Raw genomic sequence first — 26,020 nt, 5'->3', positions numbered from 1 at the left:
TATTTCGGTCGAGGAACGTCACCTGTATCTGTGAGGTGTTCCGAAGCCAGGGAAGGGATGACCGGTCAGACGGAGGCTGATATACCTGGTAAGAAAACCTGTCAAGAGTCTCTATCTCGCTTTTTTTTATGCATATGGCTATTATTTAGATAGTGTAGCACCATTAATGTGTGGTGGTGACCATTCGCTAACCTGTTGCTATTTCTGGCTTGCAGCGACTTAAATAGGTAGCTGACAACCGCTTGGCATTAGGATTTACCTACTCCTGTAACGTTAGCCTAGTGAAATCAGGGTCATTTTAGTACAACCAAACCTTGTAGGCTATATTAAACCTGTTATATCCCCAAACTCCAATGAAATGTCATAGTTTCTCTCCTGTCTGAAAGTAGTTATTTTTTTTACCGTAACAGAAACAGGAGCAGTCTTCACCTTTGGGAAGAGCAAGTTTGCTGATAATGTGCCCAGTAAATTTTGGCTGAAGAATGACCATCCAGAGGAAATCTCATGTGGGGGTGATCACACTGCTGTCATAACAGGTACTCAATTTGTAGCCAACTATCTCCCATGGGATTGGGTGACTTGGAGACGCTGTATAAAACCATAAATTATCTGTCTGTTGTTTATAAAATGCCTATAAGTTATTATAAATAGTTATTAACAGTTTATTGATGCTATATTGAACCTGTAATTAGTTATTGCAATGAACAAAAGGTCTTATACTTCCATACGTGTAGTATTTAGGCATTCAAATAAAAATACATTTTTTAAACAAATGCATAAAAACAGTATAATTAAGAGTTTTATTAGCAGTTTATGAAATAAAAGTGTAATGCCTTTTCTCCTACCTGTAGGCCATGGCAGGCTGTTCATGTTTGGAAGTAATACCTGGGGTCAGCTAGGACTGGGGTCAGAGATCAATGTCAACATCAACAAGCCCACCGCTGTGAAAGGTCAGTCAGTCCATCATGTACTAGGATTATGTTCGACTCATATTTTGTCGAAGTTTTGCTACGTTTTGTAATGTTAAAACCTATGTTTTTTTCCTTTAGCGTTGAAGTCTGAAAAAGTTAAGTTTGCATCATGTGGGAGAGACCACACAATAGTGTGCACGTGTAAGAGAACCATGTTATTTTACTCGGCATTACTTGAGAGGATGTTATGAATGAATATCTGCTGTTATCATTACTTATGAGTCTTTCCTCCATGGTTGTCAGGGAGTGGGCGTGTTTATGGTGCTGGCAGTAACCAGGAGGGGCAGCTTGGTTTGGGACACTGTGATGACACAAACACCTTCCACCTGCTTCATCCTTTCTCTGACCATGCACCAATCAAAATGCTTGCTGCTGGCTGCAACACCTCAGCTGCCCTGACAGGTAAGGATGACGACAGATGGGTTGTTTACTGGCATCATCAGTGTAGAGCAGTCCTATCTCTGTCTGTCTGTCTGTCTGTCTGTCTGTCTGTCTGTCTGTCTGTCTGTCTGTCTGTCTGTCTGTCTGTCTGTGTCTTCCTTGTCAGTCTGTGTGTGTTTCTGATCTTTCACATGCCGTCTGTGTGCTGTGTTAGAGGACGGCAGGCTGTTCATGTGGGGTGATAACTCTGTGGGCCAGATCGGTCTGGGCACAGAGAGCTACGCCTCAGAGCCCAGAGACGTGATGGTGGGACAACCAGTGGCCTGGGTGGCTTGTGGATACCACCACTCAGCGTTCGTCACAGGTAATACACTCACACATGCAAGGTTATTTTATATTGGGATCTTAACCTTATGCATACCACATCCTGTTGTTATATAATAACGTGGCTGGGTTATTGTTGTTGGTTTGGGCTTGTTCCAGTGGATGGGGACCTCTACACGTTTGGGGAGAGTGGGAGCGGAAGGCTGGGTGTATTCCCAGACCAGCTAGCCAATCACAGAGTCCCTCAGCGGGTGGAAAGCATCCAGGACCCGGTCATCCAAGTGTCCTGTGGAGGGGAGCACACAGTGGCACTCACAAGTAAATACCTCTGTTAAATACTATTACTCTTAACGTTTTCACATGTGAGTTCCAAATATCTCTAACGGTCGCCCCAGTGTGAGTTGTTTTATGTGCGTGATGTCAGAATTAGAGGTCGACCGATTAATCGGAATGGCCGATTAATTAGGGCCGATTTCAAGTTTTCATAACAATCGGTAATCGGTATTTTTGGCCACCGATTTGCCGATTTATTTTTTTGAAACTTTTTTTTAAAAATGTTTAAAAAAAAAACATTTCAACCTTTATTTAACTAGGCAAGTCAGTTAAAGAACACATTCTTATTTTCAATGACGGCCTAGGAACGGTGGGTTAACTGCCTTGTTCAGGGGCAGAACGACAGATTTTTACCTTGTCAGCTTGGGGATGCAACCTTACGTTAACTAGCCCAACGCTCTAACCACTTGCTTTACGTTGCCAAGGTAAGTTGCTAGCTAGCATTAAACTTATCTTATAAAAAAACAATCAATCAATCATAAACACTAGTTAACTACACATGGTTGATGATATTACTAGTTTATCTAGCCTGTCCTGCTTTGCATATAATCGATGTGGTGCGCATTCGCGAAAAAGGACTGTTTTTGCTCCGACGTGTACCTAACCATAAACATCAATGTCTTTCTTAAAATCAATACACAAGTATATATTTTTAAACCTGCATATTTAGTTAATATTGCCTGCTAACATGAATTTCTTTTAACATGGGAAAATGTGTCACTTCTCTTGCAAACAGAGTCAGGGTATATGCAGCAGTTTGGGCTACCTGGCTTGTTGCGAACTGTGAAGACTATATCTTCCTAACAAAGACAGCAGACTTCGCCAAACGATGATGATTTAACAAAAGCACATTTGCGAAAAAAAGCACAATCGTTGCACGACTGTACCTAACCATAAACATCAATGTCTTTCTTAAAATCAATACACAGAAGTATATATTTTTAAACCTGCATATTTAGCTAAAAGAAATCCAGGTTAGCAGGCAATATTAACCAGGTGAAATTGTGTCAGTTCTCTTGCGTTCGTTGCACGCAGAATCAGGGTATACAGAATCTGGCTCGTTGCGAACTAATTTGCCAGAATTTTACAGAACTATGAAATAACATTGTAGGTTGTGCGATGTAACGGGAATATTTAGACTTATGGATGCCACCCGTTAGATAAAATACGGAACGGTTCCGTATGTCACTGAAAGAATAATGTTTTCGAGATGATAGTTTCCGGATTTGACCATATTAATGACGTAAGGTTTATTATATTATAGTTAAGTCTATGATTTGATATTTGATAGAGCAGTCTGACTGAGCGGTGGTAGGCAGCAACAGGCTCGTAATAGTCAAAGGTATATGGTTTAGAGAGAAATAGTCGACGCGTCATAATTCCTGTAATAACTTACGGCTGAACTTGAAAGGGGTTCCTTCGTTATTTTACCGTTCATGTCTTCCATAGAGAATGTCTTGATCTACTTCAAATAAGGTCTGTGTTTTGTGCTTAAACTGCCTCAGCGTTTCAATACCCGTGTAAATCTCACTAGGTAACGTTTGTCAACATATTTTCATAAATCCACTCTACAATTTTTTTTATCTTCGCTTATATTGATCAGAGTTATATCCTATGGATATCTACACAGTTATAAAATTGGCAAGGTGGTGTAAGCCTAAACCAAACACAGACCTTATTTTAAGTTAATCTAAAAATATCCTATGGAATAAATGAAGGAACCGCTTTTCAGATTTTGCTGGATGGTGTCATGGGAATTATGACTCGCACTTTGGTAGTCAATTCTTACCATGCCCATTATTAAAATAGGATTTCCTGCATATAGAAATTACAGTTTTTGTTTTCAGCATTCATCACAGGTAACTTAAACTCTATTTTTATTATTCAAACAGTTGAGAGTACTTGTCTCCTAAGCAGACTCTTCAGTATCGTTGTCACTTCAGAGCTGTGTGTGTGTGTGTGTGTGTGTGTGTGTGTGTGTGTGTTGTGTGTGTGTGTGTGTGTGTGTATATAGATATATAAAAAAATCATAACAATAATCGGCCGATTAATCGGCATCGGCCTTTTTGGCCCTCCAATAATCGGTATCGGTATCGGCGGCGAAAAATCATAATCGGTCGCCCTCTAGTCAGAATGCATCGCTGTTCCAAAATATGATTGTTACGCAATAGGACAGTTAACCCATGCTGCCCTCAAACCAAGGCACACTGCCTGCTAATTATCTATAGGCTATGAATTGAGGTCTGTTCCGGCTCCTCATTAATTCACATAAGAATTAGCCCATTTCACTGTTGCGGACAATTTATGTTTGAGCCGGACAAACTTCTCTCTTCGACAAGAGCCCAATCACTTCCCCAGTGTTTCCCCCAGATCAAGTAGCCATCTCTAGTCAGAACAGGCCTTGCACAAACTTTTTCCCCCTGGCAAATTTTCTGACTGGCGCCCGCATTGCCTTCATTGTTGTTTTCCTTACATATAATAACTTTGGACATGTGTGCATTCCTATCAAAGTAAGTGCCTTATTTTCTGTATATCGTGTTGTCATTTCTACTGTAACATACCGTATGTATGTATGGAGCATAATGTATTTACTGTTTTATTCATATGTTTCCAAGTACTGGTGTCAAATCATGCATTCCGATTCTTGCATAGATTGTAATGGACACATATGATGTGTGTAAAATATTTTTTTAACTGATGTAGTGATTATGATGAGCTAATGCTAAGCTATTTTCCAGCTATGTGTGGCGCCATGTTTGTTGACATCATACAATGCATTCTGGTTGTCATGTAAAGATGTCAGACCAAAGATGCTATATAAAACAAGGTGAAGGGATAGTTCAATCGACTGGCTTATGGTGCTTTCAAGACAACTGGGAACTCTTAAAAATACGAGGTCAAATCATGATGTCAGTGATCTTCAGGTCGGAAAGAGGCCCGAGTTCCTGAGTTGGAATTCTGAGGTGGATGACTGTTCAAAAATATTTTTTCCAGTCCGAGCTCGTTTTTTCCCGAGTTCCCAGTTGTCTTGAACGCAATGAAGGCGGAAGTCAGAGATTTCCAGTTGTTTGAACATCAGATTGTAACTATGGTATCTCAGGGTTGCCAACTTAGACCTTTCCAGGGGTTTTATTTTTATTTAGCATATAACCTTCTCCTGTGTTTGCCCCCCATTTATTGATAAATCCCCCCATCGTAGTAATATTTCCTGCATGATATCCCCCCACGATACCTTCCCCCATTTCTTCCGCCCATAGACTTGAAAACTCCCCATAAATGAAATGACCCCCCCCCCCACAAACCCCCCTAAAATGGTTTCATCCCTGTTTAGCTTTCGCACTATGGTTATGCCAGGCAGTAGGTTTGTATTTGGGGTAATGATCTGTGAGGTGATAACATTTTATTTGCTTTGTGATTTGTCAAAAACGGTAAATTCATGTGCTCTGGTTATTGTATACACTGTAACAAGTACATCAAATATTTTAAATATGCTGAAAAGTTCATATTTTTCAGGCAATGGGCGCAGTCATTTTTGACTTTGACTTTGTTTATTTGTGTCTTATAGTGAATGGCATTCTGGGATTAGGGAGTTTTCAATTGTCAAGCATAAACAAACCTGGCTGCAAGCATAAAGAATTTAGCTGCTCTTAGCTTAGCTCACAGGCATCTCTTTTCTAAACAATATTACATTTCTCCCTTGTGCTCAGCAGATATGTGGTACATTGTAAACAAGTTTAGTTGTTAGGTTGCTAACTTATGTTAATTTTTTTGTCAGCACAACCTGTTATTTAGACTGGTTCATGGAATGAGTTTGGATGTGTTCCGTGTGATGTTTGGATGATGAAGTTTGCATTTATCTTTTACAATAAAAGGTGAAATTGAGGAATTAAGTTATGAAGACCTTTATTTATCATCAGTACAAAACATTGTTTAGATGCTTTTGAGACAACAATGCTGTTTAGACACGTTTGTTGCATCATATGTTCTGTTGCTACTGTTCCAATCACATATTTGCGATGGTACGCTGCAGGGACCACTCAACAATGATCACAGATATGTGATCATACGCGTCAAAGGGTTAATACTAACTAAAGATACAGTACTGTTAATGAAATAAAATAGTCTGTCTACTGTTCCTAGCCGGTAACTGTCTCATCTTTTTCTACACCTCTCTCTCACTCTCTCTCCCTCTCCATGTTCCAGAGGACAATGTGTACGCATTTGGGCGGGGACAGCATGGGCAGCTAGGCCATGGGACCTTCCTGTTCGAGGTACCTTTGCCAAAAGCACTGGACCACTTCCGGAATGGCAGAGTCAGTCACGTAACCTGTGGAGAGAACCACACTGCAGTGATCACAGGCAATCTTCCATACTATTCTACTAGTATACACTGTTGAATGGATGTTATTCAGAAATTTGAAGCCTGAGCATTTTCCATTGAGACCTCATTTCTCTCACTCTAGACAGTGGGATTCTGTACACCTTTGGGGACGGTCGCCAGGGTAAACTAGGACTGGGGGAAGAGAACTTCACCAACCAGTTCAGACCAACACTGTGCCCACGGTTCCTCAAATACAGTGTCCAGTCAGTAAGTCAAGTAGTGTCTGTGTGTGTCTGTGTCTATGTTTGTGCACCTGCTAATACTGTGTATGTGTGTTCAGGTGGCATGTGGTGGCTCTCACATGCTGGTGCTGGCTATGCCCAGACTCCCAGAGGTTGAGGAAGTGGTGATAGAGGAGGATGATGTTACAGAGAGCATTCTGGAGTCTCTGGAGACCTACACCGAGCTGCTCCTGATGGACCCCTCCTTCCTGATGCCCAACCCACAGACCACACCTCCTCTCTGGACCCTGTCTGCTAGGGCCCGCCGCAGGGAGAGGGTGAGTACTGCCAAAATATCTGACAGTTCCAGAAAGGAGATCCGAAGTGTTGATTATAAAGGGTGACAGAGTTGTGGTGTTTGGTTGCCTTCACTAGCGACCAGTGTTGCATCACATTGCTGTACGTCAGTAATGGTCATGTGTAGTAGCCGACTTTATGTGAACCAGTCTAAGTAACTACTCTTTAATACTATTATTATGGTCTGAGTGAGCAATTTAGCCCTTATGTAGCCATTATTTAGTAGATGTATCTACTTTTCTGTATTGTGTGTTTCAGGAGAGTTCTCCAGAGCAATTTGGCCAGATGTTCCGTAACCTTCCGCCTCTGATGTCCGGCTTCCTCAACGCCTCCCTGCCCCTGTCCAGAAATATCCGCATCTCCAGAACACCATCTGAAGACCCCTGCACCTCCTCACTGTCCTCCAATCCCTCCTCAAACGACCCCCCCAGTCCCTCTCTGTCCCTTAAATCCAGATCCAAAACCCCATTAACACCGTCACCCAAGTTCATATTCCCAGACCGTCCTTGCCCTTCACTCTCCTCCAAGTTCTCGCCTAAGAAGAGGCCCAGCCCATCAAAATCACCCAAATATGCATCTAAAGAACGCCTCACCCCCTCACAGTCCTTTAAATCCACACATAAACTCTTCCCCACCCCCTCAATGTCCCCTAAACCCTCCTCTGTAAAGCCCACAGATGACAACCAATCCTCCAAAACGCTGTCTGAGGGTCCCACCTCACCACAGACAGGTAGCTGAATCCTACAATGCTATCTTTCCTTTTCACCACAGTGCCTTCGGAAAGTATTCAGACCCCTTGAATATTTTTGTCTTCGATTTTATTTTATTTTTATCCATTCTAGAATAAGACTTTAACGTAATAAAATGTGGAAAAAGTCAAGTGGTCTGAATAAGGCACTGTATATAGGCATAACTGCAGCCCATATTCTATGACCTATCCAGACCTGGGTTCAAATACATGGATTTGAGTATCTGGTATTTAAAATACTTTTTCTGTGTATTTGTGTATTTTCAAATACACAGCCAAAAACAATCACTCATAAAACTTAAATTAATCGCCGTCTCAAATAGACACCTGTCCCTTTTAATGGCCAGGCAACTGCACACATTTCACGAGGTAACCATGAATTACCATGACATTTACAAGGTTTAATATTTGAATTTGGTAAATAAAATAATTCAGTGATGACTTGAAAACATTATGGCAATCATCCGTTTTTTATCGCCAGTAAGAAACTGCTAGCCAATGGCTACTAACAGCTGAGCGCTGCTAACTAACTGGCAGGCACAAAAACCATCAACAATCTAGGGAGTACAGACCCCCAGAAATTGGCCGATCACATTCTAGTGGAGAAAGTAAAAACTGCCAAAAATGCACAGTCAAGAGGAGAATAATTATTCTGTCAATGAAAAGTTTTTATTTTTCGAATAGAGGCATACTAAGAGAAAACGTGACACAACGTGTAAATGATAACACATTAGTGCAGGAAATGAAGACATTTATTAAAATGCTGGAAGTGAATGCTGGAATTCAAAAATTAACAATGCAAATGAGCAAAAGCTGTGTTAATTATGGAAGTAGACGCCTGGCTCAAACAGAAGCCTTTCTCTAATAAACACCTGTTGTGTTCAGTGATTTAAGCAAATCAATGTCTGGGCTATTAATTTAAGTTTTACAGACTTATATTTCAGTATTTCAATGGTTATTTGTAAAAACCAAATAGTCTGCCAAATTGTATTTGACAGTATGTTCAAATACTTATTTCAAATAATATTTTCAAATACCTGGGTTAAATGCATTGGAGTGTATTTGAGTCAGTGTATTTTAGTTATTCAAATACTTTCCAAGTGTATTTCCAAATGCATTATAATAGTTTTTAAATAAAGTACAGTACCAGTCAAAAGTTTGTGCTCAACAGTGCATCCCACTTGTAAAGCCATCTTTAAGACTAAACTTTATTGGCTAGCCTATCCTTCCTCCTAGACTTTAATTGTTGCTTTTATATATTTGATTGTTGCTTTTACTTATATATATATATATATATATATATATACACACACACACACTACCATTTAAAACTTTGGAGTCACTTAGAAATGTCCTTGTTTTCCATGAAATATAGTCAAGACGTTGACAAGGTTATAAATAATGATTTTTAATTGAAATAATAATTGTGTCCTTTGATTTCATCAAATAATCCTCCATTTGCAGAAATTACAGCCTTGCAGACCTTTTGGCATTCTAGTTGTCACTTTTTTGAGGTAATCTGAAGAGATTTCACCCCATGCTTCCTGAAGCACCTCCCACAAGTTGGATTGACTTGATGGGTACTTCTTACGTACCATACAGTCAAGCTGCTCCCACAACAGCTCAATAGGGTTGCGATCTGGTGACTGTGCTGGCCACTCCATTATAGACAGAATACCAGCTGACTGCTTCTTTCCTAAATAGTTATTGCATAGTTTGGAGCTGTGCTTTGGGTCATTGTCCTGTTGTAGGAGGAAATTGGCTCCAATTAAGCTCCGTACACAGGGTATGGCTTGGTGTTGCAAAATGTAGTGATAGTCTTCCTTCTTCAAGATCCCTTTTACCCTGTACAAATCTCCCACTTTACTGCCACCAAAGTACCCCCAGACCATCACATTGCCTCCACCATGCTTGACAGATGGCATCAAGCACTCCTCCAGCATATTTAATTTTTTTCTGCGTCTCACAAATGTTTTTCTTTGTGATCTGACACCTCAAACTTAGATTTGTCTGTCCATAACACTTTTTTCCAATCTTTTTCTGTCCAGTGTCTGTTATTTATGCCCATCTAAATATTTTCTTTAAATTGGCCAGTTTGAGATGGGGCTTTTTCTTTGCAAATCAGCCTAGAAGGCCAGCATCCCGGAGTAGCCTCTTCACTGTTGACGTTGAGACTGGGGTATTGCGGGTACTATGTAATGAAGCTGCCAGTTAAGGACTTGTGAGGTGTTTGTTTCTCAAACTAGACACTCTAATGTACTTGTCCTCTTGCTCAGTTGTGCACCGGTGCCTCCTACTCCTCTTTCAATTCTGGTTAGAGACAGTTTGAGCTGTTCTGTGAAGGGAGTAGCACACAGCATTGTATGTTGTTTCTTGGCAATTTCTCGCATGGAATAGCCTTCATTTCTCAGAACAAGAATAGACTGATGAGTTTCAGAAGAAAGCCTTTGTTTCTGGCCATTTTGAGCCTGTAATCAAACCCACAAATGTTGATGCTCCAGATACGCAACTTGATACGCAACAGATATGCAAAAAACAAGGACATTTCTTAGTGACCCCAAACTTTTTAACGGTACTGTGTGTATATATGTATATATGTATACTGCTCAAAAAAATAAAGGGAACACTTAAACAACACAATGTAACTCCAAGTCAATCACACTTCTGTGAAATCAAACTGTCTACTTAGGAAGCAACACTGATTAACAATAAATTTCACATGCTGTTGTGCAAATGGAATAGACAACAGGTAGAAATTATAGGCAATTAGCAAGACACCCCCAATAAAGGAGTGGTTCTGCAGGTGGGGACCATAGACCACTTCTCAGTTCCTATGCTTCCTGGCTGATGTTTTGGTCACTTTTGAATGCTGGCGGTGCTTTCACTCTAGTGGTAGCATGAGACGAAGTCTACAACCCACACAAGTGGCTCAGGTAGTGCAGCTCATCCAGGATGGCACATCAATGCGAGCTGTGGCAAGAAGGTTTGCTGTGTCTGTCAGCGTAGTGTCCAGAGCATGGAGGCGCTACCAGGAGACAGGCCAGTACATCAGGAGACGTGGAGGAGGCCGTAGGAGGGCAACAACCCAGCAGCAGGACCGCTACCTCCGCCTTTGTGCAAGGAGGAGCTGGAGGAGCACTGCCAGAGCCCTGCAAAATGACCTCCAGCAGGCCACAAATGTGCATGTGTCTGCTCAAATGGTCAGAAACAGACTCCATGAGGGTGGTATGAGGGCCCGACGTCCACAGGTGGGGGTTGTGCTTACAGCCCAACACCGTGCAGGACGTTTGGCATTTGCCAGAGAACACCAAGATTGGCAAATTCGCCACTGGCGCCCTGTGCTCTTCACAGATGAAAGCAGGTTCACACTGAGCACGTGACAGACGTGACAGAGTCTGGAGACGCCGTGGAGAACGTTCTGCTGCCTGCAACATCCTCCAGCATGACCGGTTTGGCGGTGGGTCAGTCATGGTGTGGGGTGGCATTTCTTTGGGGGGCCGCACAGCCCTCCATGTGCTCGCCAGAGGTAGCCTGACTGCCATTAGCTACCGAGATGAGATCCTCAGACCCCTTGTGAGACCATATGCTGGTGCGGTTGGCCCTGGGTTCCTCCTAATGCAAGACAATGCTAGACCTCATGTGGCTGGAGTGTGTCAGCAGTTCCTGCAAGAGGAAGGCATTGATGCTATGGACTGGCCCGCCCGTTCCCCAGACCCGATTCCAATTGAGCACATCTGGGACATCATGTCTCGCTCCATCCACCAACGCCACATTGCACCACAGACTGTCCAGGAGTTGGCGGATGCTTTAGTCCAGGTCTGGGAGGAGATCCCTCAGGAGACCATCCGCCACCTCATCAGGAGCATGCCCAGGCGTTGTAGGGAGGTCATACAGGCACGTGGAGGCCACACACACTACTGAGCCTCATTTTGACTTGTTTTAAGGACATTGCATCAAAGTTGGATCAGCCTGTAGTGTGGTTTTCCACTTTAATTTTGAGTGTGACTCCAAATCCAGACCTCCATGGGTTGATAAATTGGATTTCCATTGACTATTTTTGTGTGATTTTGTTGTCAGCACATTCAACTATGTAAAGAAAAAAGTATTTAATAAGATTATTTCATTCATTCAGATCTAGGATGTGTTATTTTAGTGTTCTCTTTATTTTTTTGAGCAGTAGGAGGACTACAATTTTTTTATATATATATATAAAATTGTAGTCCTCCACAAGGCTGGTTCATTCCAATCGCGTGAAGGTACCACGTTCATCTGTACAAACAATAGTACACAAGTATAAACACCATGGGACCACGCAGCCATCATACCGTTCAGGAAGGAGATGCGTTCTGTCTCCTAGAGATGAACGTACTTCGGTGCGAAAAGTGCAAATCAGTCCCAGAACAACAGCAAAGGACCTCGCTGGAGGAAACAGGACCTGCTAGAGGAAACGGGTACAAAAGTATCTATATCCACAGTAAAACGAGTCCTATATCGACATAACCTGAATGGCCGCTCAGCAAAGAAGAAGCCACCGCTCCAAAACTGCCATAAAAAAGCCAGACTACAGTTTGCAACTGCACATGGGGACGTAGATCGTACTTTTTGGAGAAATGCCCTCTGGTCTGATGAAACAAAATAGAACTGTTTGGCCATAATGACCATCGCTATGTTTGGAGGAAAAGGGGGGGGGCTTGCAAGCCGAAGAACATCCCAACCGTGAAGCATGGGGGTGGCAGCATCATGTTGTGGGGGTGCTTTGCTGCAGGAGGGACTGATGCACTTCACAAAATAGATGGCTTTATAAGGAAAGAAAATTATGTGGATATATTGAAGCAACATCTCAAGACATCAGTCAGGAAGTTAACGCTTGGTCGTAAATGGGTCCTGCAAATGGACAATGACCCCAAGCATACTTCCAAATTTCTGCCGAAATGTCTTAAGGACACTGAAAGTCAAGGTATTAGAGTGGCCATCACAAAGCCCTAACCTCAATCTTATAGAAAATTTGTGGGCAGAACTGAAAAAGCGTGTGCAATCAAGGAGGCCTACAAACCTGACTCAGTTACACCAGCTCTGTCAGGAGGAATGGGCCAAGATTCACGCAACTTATTGTGGGAAGCTTTTGGAAGGCTACCCCAAATTCTGGACCTAAGATAAACAAATGAAAGGCAATGCTACTAAATACTAATTGAGTGTATGTAAACTTCTGACCCAAATAGGAATGTGATGAAAGAAATAAAAGCTGAAATAAATAATTCTCTCTACTATTATTCTGAGATTTCACATTCTTAAAATAAAGTGGTGAACCTAACTGACCTAAGAAAGGGAATTTTTACTAGGATTAGATGTCAGGAATTGTGAAAAACAGAGTTTAACTGTATTTGGCGAGGGTTTATGTACACTTCCGACTTTATATATAAAGGAAATACTCTAGAATGAGTAGGTGTGCCCAAACTTTTGACTGGTACTGTGTATATAAGTTTGGACACACCTACTTTTGACTGGTACTGTATATATATATAATGTATATGTGTGTGTATATGTGTGTGTGTATGTATGTATATATATATATATATATATATGTATATGTGTGTGTGTATGTATGTATGTATATATATATATATATATATATATATATATATATGTGTGTATGTATCTATACAATACCAGTCAAAAGTTTGGACACACGTACTCATTCAAGGGTTTTTCTTTATTTTTACTATTTTGTACATTGTAGAATAATAGTGAAGACATCAAAAATGTGAAATAACACACATGGAATCATGTAGTAACCATAAAAGTGTTAAACAATTCAACATATGTTTTACATTTTAGATTCTTAAAAGTAGCCACCCTTTGCCTTGATGACAGCTTTGCACACTCTTGGCATTCACTCAACCAGCTTCATGAGGAATGCTTTTCCAACTGTCTTGAAGTAGTTGCCACATTACCTGAGCACTTGTTGGCTGCTTTTCCTTCACTCTGCGGTCCAACTCATCCCAAACCATCTCAATTGGGTTGAGGTCAGGTGATTGTGGAGGCCAGGTCATCTGATGCAGCAGTCCATTACTCTCCTTCTTGGTCAAATGGCCCTACCCAGCCTGGAGGTATATTTTTGAGTCATTGTCCTGTTAAAAAACAAATGATAGTCCCACTAAGCACAAACCAGATGGGATGGCAGAGTGCTGTGGTAGCCATGCTGGTTAACCTCTCTGGGCTAGGTGGCACCAAATCGTCCCACCTACGTAACAGCCAGTTGAATCCTGTGGCGCGATTTTCAAATACCTTGACTATTTTATAGCTATTTAAAGACAAGACTCTCGTTAATCTAACCACACTGTCCGATTTCAAAAAGGCTTTACAACGAAAGCAAAACATTAGATTATGTCAGCAGAGTACCCAGCCAGAAATAATCAGACACCCATTTTTCAAGCTAGCATATAATGTCACAAAAACCCAGAAGACAGCTAAATGCAGCACTAACCTTTGATGATCTTCATCAGATGACACACCTAGGACATTATGTTATACAATACATGCATGTTTTGTTCAATCAAGTTCATATTTATATAAAAAACCAGCTTTTTACATTAGCATGTGACATTCAGAACTAGCATACCCCCCGCAAACTTCCGGCAAATTCACTAACAATTTACTAAATTACTCACGATAAACGTTCACAAAAAGCATAACAATTATTTTAAGAATTATAGATACAGAACTCCTCTATGCACTCGATATGTCCGATTTTAAAATAGCTTTTTGGTGAAAGCACATTTTGCAATATTCTAAGTACATAGCCCAGCCATCACGGGCTAGCTATTTAGACACCCAGCAAGTTTAGCCTTCACCAAAATCAGATTTACTATAACAAAAATGTTATTACCTTTGGTGTTCTTCGTCAGAATGCACTCCCAGGACTTCTACTTCAATAACAAATGTTGGTTTGGTCCCAAATAATCCATCGTTATATCCAAACAGCGGCGTTTTGTTCGTGCGTTCTAGACACTATCCGAAATGGTAAATCAGGGTTACGAGCATGGCGCAATTCGTGACAAAGAAATTCTAAATATTCCATTACCGTACTTCGAAGCATGTCAACCGCTGTTTAAAATCAATTTTTATGCAATTTATCTCGTAAAAAAACGATAATATTCCGACCGGGAATCTGCGTTTCGGTAAATAGAGGAAAAAAAAGAAAGACGGGGGCGACCAGTGCACGCGCCTAAGCCCACTGTCCCTTGATCGGCCACTTGACAAAGGCGATAATGTGTTTCAGCCTGGGGCTGGAATGACGACATTCAGCTTTTTCCCGGGCTCTGAGAGCCTATGGGAGCCGTGGGAAGTGTCACGTTACCGCAGAGATCCTTTGTTTTGGAAAGAGATGTCAAAGAAAGCCAATAAATGGTCAGACAGGCCACTTCCTGTAAAGGAATCTCTCAGGTTTTTGCCTGCCATATGAGTTCTGTTATACTCACAGACACCATTCAAACAGTTTTAGAAACTTTAGGGTGTTTTCTATCCATATCTAATAAGTATATGCATATTCTAGTTACTGGGTAGGAGTAGTAACCAGATTAAATCGGGTACGTTTTTTATCCGGCGGTGTAAATACTGCCCCCTAGCCCTAAGAGGCTAAGTGTGCCTTGAATTCTAAATAAATCACAGACAGCGTCACCAGCAAAGCATTCCCACAACATCACACCTCCTCCTCCATGCTTCACAGTGGGAACCACACATGCAGAGATCCTAGCTTTCACCTACTCTGTGTCTCACAAAGACACGGTGGTGGGAACCAAAACTCTCAAATTTGGACTCATCACATCAAAGGACAGATTTCCACCTGTCTAATGTCCATTGCTCGTGTTTCTTGGCCCAAGCAAGTCTCTTCTTATTATTGGTGTCCTTTAGTAGTGGATTCTTTGCAGCAATTTTACCACGAGGGCCTGATTCATGCAGTCTCCTCTGAACAGTTTATGTTTAGAGTTTGTGTCTGTTACTTGAACTTTGTGAAGCATTTATTTGGGCTGCAATCTGAGATGCAGTTAACTCTAATGAACTTATCCTCTGTAGCAGAGGTAACTCTGGGTCTTCCTTTCCTGTGGCGGTCCTCATGAGAGACAGTTTCATCATAGCCTTGATGTTTTTTGTGACTCCACTTGAAGAAACTTTCAAAGTTCTTGACATTTTCTGGATAGACTGACCTTCATGTCTTAAAACCTGTTAGGGCTAGGGGGCAGCATTGACACGGCTGGATAAAAAACATACCCGATTTAATCTGGTTACCACTCCTACTCAGTAACTAGAATATGCATATACTTATTACATATGGATAGAAAACACCCTAAATTTTCTAAAACTGTTTGAATGGTGTCTGTGAGTATAACAGAACTCAAATGGCAGGTCAAAACCTGAGAGATTCCTTTACAGGAAGTGGCCTGTCTGACCATTTCTGGAACTTCTTTGCCATCTCTATCATTTACTAAGGATCTCTGCTCTAACGTGACACTTCCCACGTCGTCCATAGGCTCTCAGAGCCCGGGAAAAAGAGAATGTCGTCATTCCAGCCCCAGGCTGAAACACATTATCGCCTTTCTCAAGTGGCCCATCAAGAGACACTAGCTTATGCGCGTGACCCCGACCGCCCCCGCCTTTGGGATTTTTTCCTCTGTTTGCCGAAAAGGAGATTCCCTGTCGGAATTTTATCGCTTTTCTACGAGAAAAATGACGTAAAAATTGATTTTAAACAGCGGTTGACATGCTTCGACGTACGGCAATGGAATACTTTGAATTTTATTGTCAGGAATTGCGCCAAGCGCGCGACACTTCTTTACTATTTCGGATAGTGTCTGGAACGCACGAACAAAACGCCGCTATTCGGATATAACGATGGATTATTTTGGACCAAACCAACATTTGTTATTGAAGTAGACGTCCTGGGTGTGCATTCTGACGAAGACAACAAAAGGTAATGACATTTTTATAATAGTAAATATGATTATGGTGAGTGCTAAACTTGCCGGGTGTCTAAATAGCGAGCCCGTGATGCCTGGGCTATGTACTTAGAATATTGCAAAATGTGCTTTCACCAAAAAGCTATTTTAAAATCGGACATATCGAGTGCATAGAGGAGGTCTGTATCTATAATTCTTAAAATAATTGTTATGCTTTTTGTGAACGTTTATCGTGAGTAATTTAGTAAAATGTTAGCGAATTCCCCGTAAGTTTGCGGGGGGTATGCTAGTTCTGAACGTCACATGCTAATGTAAAAAGCTGGTTTTTGATATAAATATGAACTTGATTGAACAAAACATGCATGTATTGTATAACATAATGTCCTAGGGTTGTCATCTGATGAAGATCATCAAAGGTGAGTGCTGCATTTAGCTGTCTTCTGGGTTTTGGTGACATTATATGCTGGCTTGAAAAATGGGTGTCTGATTATTTCTGGCTTGGTACTCTGCTGACATAATCTAATGTTTTGCTTTCGTTGTAAAGCCTTTTTGAAATCGGACAGTGTGGTTAGATTAACGAGAGTCTTATCTTTAAATGGCTGTAAAATAGTCATATGTTTGAGAAATTGAAGTAATAGGATTTTGAAGATTTTGAAAATCGCGCCACAGGCTGGCAGTGGATGTTACGTAGGTGGGACGAATTCGTCCCGCCGGTCCCATAGAGGTTTTAAGATCGGTGTCCTTAAACCGGAACGGCTGTTGTTAACATGCGCTAATGTGACTAGAATGATGTTGTAAATAGCAGCCAACTTTCCAGGACATAGAGTAGACATGTCTTATATGGGCAGAAAGCTTAAATTCTTGTTAATTTAACTGCGCTGTCCAATTTACAGTAGCTATTACAGTGAAAAAAGACCATGCTATTGTTTGAGGAGAGTACACAACAACAAAACGCTTTTATCATTTCAACTGGTTTGATATATTCACCTCTGAAGGTAAATAATGTACTTACATTCAGTAATCTTGCTCTGATTTGTCATCCTGTCTTAAAGTAATGGGGACTGTCGTTTCTCTTTGCGTATTTGAGCTGTTCTTGCCATAATATGGACTTGGTATTTTACCAAATAGGGCTATATTCTGTATACTACCCCAACTTTGTCACAACACAACTGATTGGATCAAACACATTGAGAAGGAAAGAAATTCCACAAATTAACTTTTAACAAGGCACACCTGTTAATTGAAATTAATTCCAGGTGACTACCTCATGAAGCTGGTTTGGAGAATGCCAAGAGTGTGCAAAGCTGTCATCAAGGCAAAGGGTGGCTACTTTGAAGAATCTAAAATATATTTTGATTTGTTTAACACTTTTTTGTTACTACATGATTCCATATGTGTTATTTGATAGTTTTGATATATTCACTATTATTCAACATTGTAGAACATAGTAAAAAATTAAGAAAAACCATTGAGTAGGTGTGTCTAAACTTTTGACTGGTACTGTATATCTGAATACTTACTTTGAATGTTTGTGAAAGTAATTGAGATATTTGAAATATTTGAACCCAAGTCTGGACCTATCCCAGTGCAGCCATGTTCTCAGTATCTGTGTTTACAGAGAGGATCGAGGACACTGTGACAGAAGCAACTGACAGCCGGATGCTCATTGAGAATTTGGAGAAGAACATGGATGTCATGGATGAAGAGGACAATAAAGACATGTTGCCAGACCTGGTGAGTACAGTGGTTTTATTATAGAATATTACCATTTGTAGCATGTGTTATGTGTAGGTATGCTGTCTTGCTTTCTTCTGAGGTACAGTATGGGGGCTCCATGTCTTTGGCCTGGGATCATAATGGTCTCTGTTCCCCTCTACATTTGTCTGGGTTTTCTGTTCTCCTTTACTTTGGTCTGGGGTCTGTGTGCTCCAAGGCAGGAAACAGTGTTTGCAGGCAGTCTTTGAGTATTCCAGGAAAATGTGCATAGCTCAGCGCACTCTGGTGTGCGTGTGTGTGGGTGTGTGTGTGGGTGTGTGTGTGTGTGTGTGTGTGAGAGAGAGAGAGAGATAGGGGGGCATTTTCCATTTGGTGGAACACTGGGGGGGAAACCCAAAACCATTCATTTTAATTGTACTTGGTTTGGGATCTCTCCATCTGTTTCTGTATCTGTCTCATACTCATTAGCTTTTCCAAGAAAATATGTCATAAATCTCCTTAAGGCAGCTTCAGTGCTACAGATGGCTCCTGCCAATAAACAAATGTGTTTGAGCTTAACCCCTGTCCCTGCCACCATCCCTCCCATCAACATACACACACAGAACAAGTATACACATACACACACACACACACACACATACACATACAGCACCTCCTTGTGTGTAGCTAATCCATAGTGTTGACGTGGCTGGGATGACGACACACTTCACGTCCATGTTTCCATGACTCCTGCTGAGGGAGACTGTGAGGGAGTCTCCTGTGTTCAGATGAGAAGCGTATTTAGCTACACACAGCCAAACACTGCCACAGAAGTTGGATGCTTTTAGTGATACAAGCACAATGTTTTTACCAACAATATCTTCATCACAGTCTTCATCAGACCATGCTTGTTGCAGCACACAATGACATCCAGCACTGTGAACAACAGACGTGGAGGAGCGAGAGCAGCTAGAGAAACACATGATATTGGGAAGACCAGGCTTTTCTTTTTGTTGTGCTTCCTCTCCCATGCATCTGAGGTCATACTTTACACAGAGCCGTTACAGTGTCTTGTGTGATATGAGCCTGTGTGTATACTGTACAGGTTTTATCTAGTCCATAGAGAGCCTCTGAGGTGTAGTATATGAGAATGTATGAGATAGATGAGTTTGGCACACGTTGATGAAGGTGCATATGTTAATGAATTGTATGGAAAATCTTCTAATAAAGGTTGCCTTGGCAATGAGCACCCTCTCATTATCTCAGATTATCATTTATTTCCAGCAAAGATGGGGAAAAAATTGAGGGATTGAATCGCCATGCGTCTTAGTTCTTCCTACCGGCCTCTAGTTATGCGGTTTGTAGGCTCATGCTTGCCTGCAGGAAAGCTGATTACACACACTTTGTTTACATTCCTGATGGAAAGAAGATTATAGCTTTTGTGTTGTAACCCTTTATAGTGGTTTCATTGCAAGAACTTCTATGTAGGTATTGCCGTATCTATATAGTTCAATGAGATGTTGAGTTTGGTTGTGAGACTTGTGTCCCGTTCTCTTTGAGGCAGGCATCACCATCAGGAGGAGATTATGGCGATGAGACTGGGACTACATCTGCAGAACAGAAGGATAAGGTATGTTATTGTATTTACTGGAAGGGAGAGGAAATAAGGACTGACATCTACAAGTTTATTACACTGTACATTTAGCTACTTTATTCTGCTTTACACTTTACCGTCTCCTCTTTATGTTTCAAATCCTTCTCTCTTTTTCTCTACTCTTTGAATATTCTCTCTTTTTGCAAAACCTTATCCTGTTTTTATCTAATTCTTCCTTTGCTCTCTTACTTTTATTTCTCTTTACAACTTTCTCTGTCTTCCGCTGTCTTTCTCTTTCTGTCCCCTTCACTCTTTCTCTATCTCTCCAGGGACATAAAAAGGGTCGGGCTCTGAGGAGAGCTGTTAAGGAGGCAGAAATGGAGGTTGAACAAGCCTCGGCCAACAAGAAGCCGCAGCTACTTTTCCATAAGGCCCTTCCCACCGAGCTTCTGAGAGGCTCCAGCTTGAGTTCGTTAAAGGCAGAGGGCACGCCCCCAAAGAGCCCAAAATGCTTAATGAATCCTCAGACCCCAGCCAGCGGCAAGGAAAACATTGCTCTGACAGCAGAAAAGGCTGGCATCAAAGTGAACACCAGTAAACTGACGGGTAATAATCTGCAAAGCACAGGTAAAGCAGGGTCTAAGCCAATTTCACCTGCAATGAAACAAAGCAAGTTATCCGTATCGAAACCTAGCACTCCTAAACAGAGCCAGATCCAGATATCTGTGTCTAAACCCAGTAGTCCAAAGCATGGTCAAAACAAACTGTCTGAATATAAATCCAGCACTCCAAAACATGGTCAAAGCAAGCTGTCTGAGGTGAATAAAGGTACAGAGATGAAAGGTAAAGGCCCTGTAAAAGTTCAAGGTAAGGAGGTTGAGGCATCCAAAGACAAGAAATCTAAGATTGCAGAGGAAGATACTAAAACTTTTGAAGTTCAAAATAAACCACTTCAAGAGATCATGTCCCCTCCAGTCAAAGTTAAAGGTAAACCTGTGGAGAAGGAAACAACTCCAATTAAGGCTATTGCTGAAACCACTCCTTTGAAAGTAAAGAGCATTCCCAAGAAGATTGTAGATGATAACAAACCATCTGAAGGTAAAGGCACTCCAATAAAGGTAAAAAAGAAGGCAAAAGAGGTGAATGAAGAGAAGATGGAAGAGTCTATTACTTTCAACGAGTCAGGGACAACTGTGGGGAACAAAATGGCAGTTAAAGATAAAGGCAAAGTCAAAGAAAAAGAGAGTGCACCCACCAAAACAAAAAATGTGCCCAAACCTAAAGATGTTGACGCGAAACTAACTGAGTTAGAGGGAGCCCCAGTGAAACTGAAAAGCAAGCCGACAGAGGTTTCCAGCCAAGCAGTCTTAGTAGAAACTACCTCAAAGGCCAAATCACCAGTCACATCACTCTCATTATCAGATGCACTACCTCAAAATGCTGGAGATAAGAAGTCAACAAAGTCACTGGTTGTCTGTCAGGTCAGGGATAGAGTGGAGGTCCCAGGGGAAGATGCCTTTGATGAATCCCAGGAGGGGAAGCCTAGCTGGGGAGGATTTCTCAGCGATGCAGCCTCTCTCCTTCCAGATGTGGGGATGGCGGGGGCAGCCATGGGGGTCCTGAGTGAGGCGGTGACGAGCATGAGGGGGATTCAGTCGGAGAGTGACACAGACACTTCTATCCCTCCTCGGCGGTTCAGCCGGGTAGAGAGGTTCACCAAACAGAGCGCCATCACCCAGCCTTCCTCCACATCACCCTCTTCTTCAACATCAGATCCAAGCACAGCTGAGCAAAGCAAGAGGACCGACGCCCGCATCAGCACCCTCGGGAATTCTGATCAGGAAGTGGGGAGCAGGAGTTTTGAGAAGGACCCAGAAACCACAGAGGCTGCTAGCGAGAGGTCAGGAGGTCAGGCCAAGGTCGATTATGATGAGATCTCTAGTAGTCAAAGTTCGGAAGCTGAGGATGATGAAGATAAAGAGTCCACAAAGAGACATGGAGATGGGACAGAAATGGAGAGCACCCAACAAGAGGAAGAGGATGACAGAAGTGTTAAGGGTCTGGAAGATAACAGTGAAGACAGTGATACTGTGGCCAGCGGAGAGGGAGAGGAGGGTAGAGAAGAAAAGAGTGAAGACAGCGAGGGTGCGGAAGAAGAAAAGAGTGAAGAGAGCGAGGGCGTGGAGGCAGAAGAAAAGAGTGAAGACAGCGAGGGCGCGGAGGCAGAAGAAAAGTGTGTAGGGGAGGCGGAAGAAGAAGAAAAGAGTGATAGTGTGGGGACAGGAGAGGGGGAGGAGGAAGACGAGAGGTGTGAGAGTGAGGGGACAGGAGAGTGGGAACAGGGAGAGGAGAAGAGTGATAGTGATGCGACAATAAAGGGGGAGGAGGAAGAAGAGAAAAGTGATGAGGGTGCAGTACAGGGGGAGGAGAAAGAAGAGAAGAGTGATAGTGAGGGGACAAGTGATGGGGAGGAGAGCAAAGAGAGTGATTCTGAGGCAAGCCTAGAGGAGGAGGGAGAGGAGACGAGTGCACAGAGTGAGGGGGAAGGAGAAGAGGGCGAAAGTGGTTCTGGGACAAGTGGAGAGGAGGAGAATAGTGAAGAAGAGTCCAGTGATGAAGAGAGTGGGGATGAAAAAATAGAGGAAGAGGAGGAGAGCAATTCGAGTGAGTATGAAAAGGAGGAGAGTGGTGATGAATCAGGAAATGAGGCTGAGAGCAAGAGTGAGGGATCAGCAGAAGAGAAAGAAGATAAACAAGCAGAAAAAGCAGAAAGTAAAGAAAGTAAAGCTACTGAGTCAGCAGAGGAAGAAGGAGAGAACCAAGAAGAGGAAGAGAGTGGAGCAGAGGAGGAAGGAGAGAACCAAGAAGACGAAGAGAGTGAAGCAGAGGAGGAAGGAGAGAACCAAGAAGAGGAAGAGAGTGGAGCAGAGGAGGAAGGAGAGAACCAAGAAGACGAAGAGAGTGAAGCAGAGGAGGAAGGAGAGAACCAAGAAGACGAAGAGAGTGGAGCAGAGGAGGAAGGAGAGAACCAAGAAGAGGAAGAGAGTGGAGCAGAGGAGGAAGGAGAGAACCAAGAAGACGAAAAGAGTGGAGCAGAGGAGGAAGGAGAGAACCAAGAAGAGGAAGAGAGTGGAGCAGAGGAGGAAGGAGAGAACCAAGAAGACGAAGAGAGTGGAGCAGAGGAGGAAGGAGAGAACCAAGAAGACGAAGAGAGTGGAGCAGAGGAGGAAGGAGAGAACCAAGAAGACGAAGGGAGTGGAGCAGAGGAGGAAGGAGAGAACCAAGAAGAGGAAGAGAGTGGAGCAGAGGAGGAAGGAGAGAACCAAGAAGATGAAGAGAGTGGAGCAGAGGATGAAGGAGAGAACCAAGAAGAGGAAGAGTATGGAACAGAGGAGGAAGGAGAGAACCAAGAAGACGAAGAGAGTGGAGCAGAGGAGGAAGGAGAGAACCAAGAAGATGAAGAGAGTGGAGCAGAGGAGGAAGGAGAGAACCAAGAAGATGAAGAGAGTGGAGCAGAGGAGGAAGGAGAGGGAGAGGATAAGGAAGGTAGTGAAAGTAAAGAAAATGAGGAGGAGGGGGAGGAGGAGGCAGGTGTAAGTGAGGAGGAGGGGGAGGAAGAAGAGGATGAGGGAAAGGATGAAGAAAGTGGAGAAGATGAGGATGATGCAGGAGAGGGGGAAGCAGTTGAGGGTGAGGAAGAAGAGGATGAAAAGGAAGATGAAGAGGATGAGAACAACGAAGTTGAAGAGGGTGAGGAGGGACGAGAAGATGATGAGAAACAAGCCAGGGGAGAGGAAGCGGTTGAAGGTGGAAAAGGTAAGGAGGAGGAAGAAGAAGAAGAAGAAGAAGGGGGAGACAAAGATGCAGGGGGAGAAAAGGAAGGAGAGGAAGGGGAAGAGGGAGAGGAGGAAGAAGAAAGACACCAAGGAGAAGGGGAGGATGAAGGAAAGGAAGAGGGTGAAGGGAAGGAGGAAGAAGAGGAAATTAAGGATAGAGAAGATCAGGGAGAAGGAAAGGATGAGGATATGAAAGAAAGAGAAGAGAATAATGAGGAGAAAGGAGAGGATGACAGTGAAAAGGAGGGGGATGGTGAACAACAGGAAGATGAGAAAGAGGAAAGAGGAGTGAGTGAAGAGAGAGATGAGGAAGCAAATAAACAAAAAGAGGAAAGGGAGTGGCAAGAGGGGGAAGACGAGAAGGAAGAAGAGGAAGTGAGGGGAAACAACTGGGAGGGGGAGGAGAAGGGGGGGGGTAAAAAAGAAGGGAAAGAAAATAAGACAAGTGATGGGGAGGTAGAACAAGAGGAGGAAGAAGAGGGCGCATGTGAACAGAAAGAGGAGATGGATGAGGAGGAAGCGGGAGAGGAGGAAGGAGAAGAAGAGGAAGAGGAGGAAGAAAGGGAGGAGAAAGATAGTAAAGGAGAGGAAGAGGAGGGAGAGGAAGAAGAAGAGGAAGAAGAAGAAGAGAGAAAATCACAGAAAGGGATAAAGAAAGGGTCACTGAGCCTACCACCTAAAGCAGCTCCCCCCAGCAGGAAAGGGAAGGAAGAGCCCCCAATGGAGAAACCCAAACCACCGGCCCGCACCAAGCAGAGGACCACAGGGGGAAAACAGGCCAATGGAACCCAAGAATCCCAACAGTTCTGGAACAATGTCTTACCCCAGTACCTGGAGCTGAAGTGAAATATACTGGACATCAATGGTTCCCAATTTTATTTGGGTCAGAACCCATAACCTGACTGTTAATAACGGCTGGAATGGGTCTGGACCTGAGAAAACTAAGCAGGTGCTCAATATACAGCACGACCCTACGTAAACTCCTTGAATTTAATCAATATCTGCATACAATTTACACAATATGCCCACTGTACTGTAAGGTACTGAACTGAGTGTACTCATGCACTATACTGTACTGAATTGTAATATACAGATATTTGTATTAAATAAAGAGAAATTGAGAACTTCCCAGGACTGTCAGGAGCAAAGACTGTTTTTCTAGTAGATATAGTAGACATAGTAAAAGATGATTGTTCTGTCTCTATACCTAGGTGATAGGGTATCATTAACCTCTAGAGTTCAGTATACTGTAATTATAGATGAATGTACTATGACTATCTGGAAGGGCACTTGGAGCCAGCAGAAGACATGGGATCCACTTCTGGAATCTAAAACATCCATTTCTGCAGTACATGTAGGAGAAACAAACACGTGCACAGTCACGAGCACACACATGCAGTTTTTTGTGTTTCAGCCTAGTTCAGTCTGGTTTGGTGTTATTGTTATTATAGATCCTGAGAGGCTACTGCACAGAAGCTCTGTTTGACTCACAGTACCCTCTCCTGTTTCCTGTGAAGACAAGGAGCACTTTAACACCTTCATGTGGAGACTCGCCCCTAAAGAGACCAGACTCGCCACCACCACACACACACACACGGACATGCTCATGCGCTCTCAAACTCACACACAGCTTTGGCTGCCTGCCTGCCAGGAGAACTGTGTGTGTGTGTGTGTGTGTGTGTGTGTGTGGTGGTGGTGGAGAGTCTTTCATCAGCTGTATACTTTCTCTCACCACTCATGTGCGCGTGTCTGTGTGAGATCTCTTTCCGTGTTTGTGTGGACGTGTTTAACTATACTTGTGGGGACCAGAAGAATAGTAAACTAGTAAACAAACAAAATTTGACTAACTGGGGACATTTTCTTAGTCCCCACGAGGTCAAATACTATTTCTAGGGGGTTTAGGGTTAAGGTTAGAATTAGTGTTAGGATTAGAATTAGGGTTAGGATCTAGGGTTAGTTTGGGGTTTAGGAGCTAGGGTTAGGGTAAGAGTATAGGTTAGGTTTAGGTTAGGGGTCTGGGAAAATAGGATTTTGAATGGGACTGAATTATGTGTGTGTGTGTGTGTGTGTGTGTGTGTGTGTGTGTGTGTGTGTGTGTGTGTGTGTGTGTGTGTGTGTGTGTGTCCAGCAATGATGTATCACTTTGGTTTTGAGATGCCTTTATTTGGTTGTGCCTTTAGATTTTTTCTTGGGGAATGTATTTCCCCAGCAGCCTTGGAAAGTGGCAACTAGACCTAAATGCGTAAGCTATTGTATGAAAACAAAGTCACTTTGTTGCAGGTTAA

General features: G+C 42.6%; 1 protein-coding gene across 2 annotated transcripts; it reads left to right on the top strand.

Annotated features, from left to right (window-relative positions):
• Window positions 1-24,863, top strand: LOC106582043 (titin homolog). Of its 2 annotated transcripts, XM_014164735.2 has the most exons (14): window positions 1-88; window positions 411-536; window positions 852-950; window positions 1,050-1,112; window positions 1,215-1,373; window positions 1,567-1,716; window positions 1,836-1,994; window positions 6,213-6,368; window positions 6,473-6,597; window positions 6,671-6,889; window positions 7,167-7,638; window positions 18,229-18,344; window positions 19,870-19,935; window positions 20,229-24,863. In XM_014164735.2, the coding sequence occupies exons 1-14, from the start codon at window positions 58-60 to the stop codon at window positions 24,579-24,581; spliced, it is 6,294 nt and encodes a 2,097-aa protein (XP_014020210.2). In that variant the 5' UTR covers window positions 1-57; the 3' UTR covers window positions 24,582-24,863. The 2 variants fall into 2 exon arrangements, with proteins under 2 accessions (XP_014020210.2, XP_045560579.1); XM_045704623.1 differs by lacking the exon at window positions 1,050-1,112.
• Window positions 24,864-26,020: the final 1,157 nt, after the last annotated feature.

This window comes from Salmo salar, chromosome ssa21 (genome assembly GCF_905237065.1).
Source record: "Salmo salar chromosome ssa21, Ssal_v3.1, whole genome shotgun sequence".
Classification (NCBI taxonomy): domain Eukaryota; kingdom Metazoa; phylum Chordata; class Actinopteri; order Salmoniformes; family Salmonidae; genus Salmo; species Salmo salar.
This window is presented reverse-complemented; position numbering and strand designations above follow the sequence as displayed.

Excerpts from the sequence above, each read along its gene's own strand:
- LOC106582043 (XM_014164735.2), top strand. The coding sequence starts at position 58 with ATGACCGGTCAGACGGAGGCTGATATACCTG. Across the intron at positions 7,639-18,228 it reads TCCCACCTCACCACAGACAG|AGAGGATCGAGGACACTGTG; the intron begins GTAGCTGAATCC and ends CTGTGTTTACAG. Across the intron at positions 19,936-20,228 it reads CTGCAGAACAGAAGGATAAG|GGACATAAAAAGGGTCGGGC; the intron begins GTATGTTATTGT and ends CTATCTCTCCAG.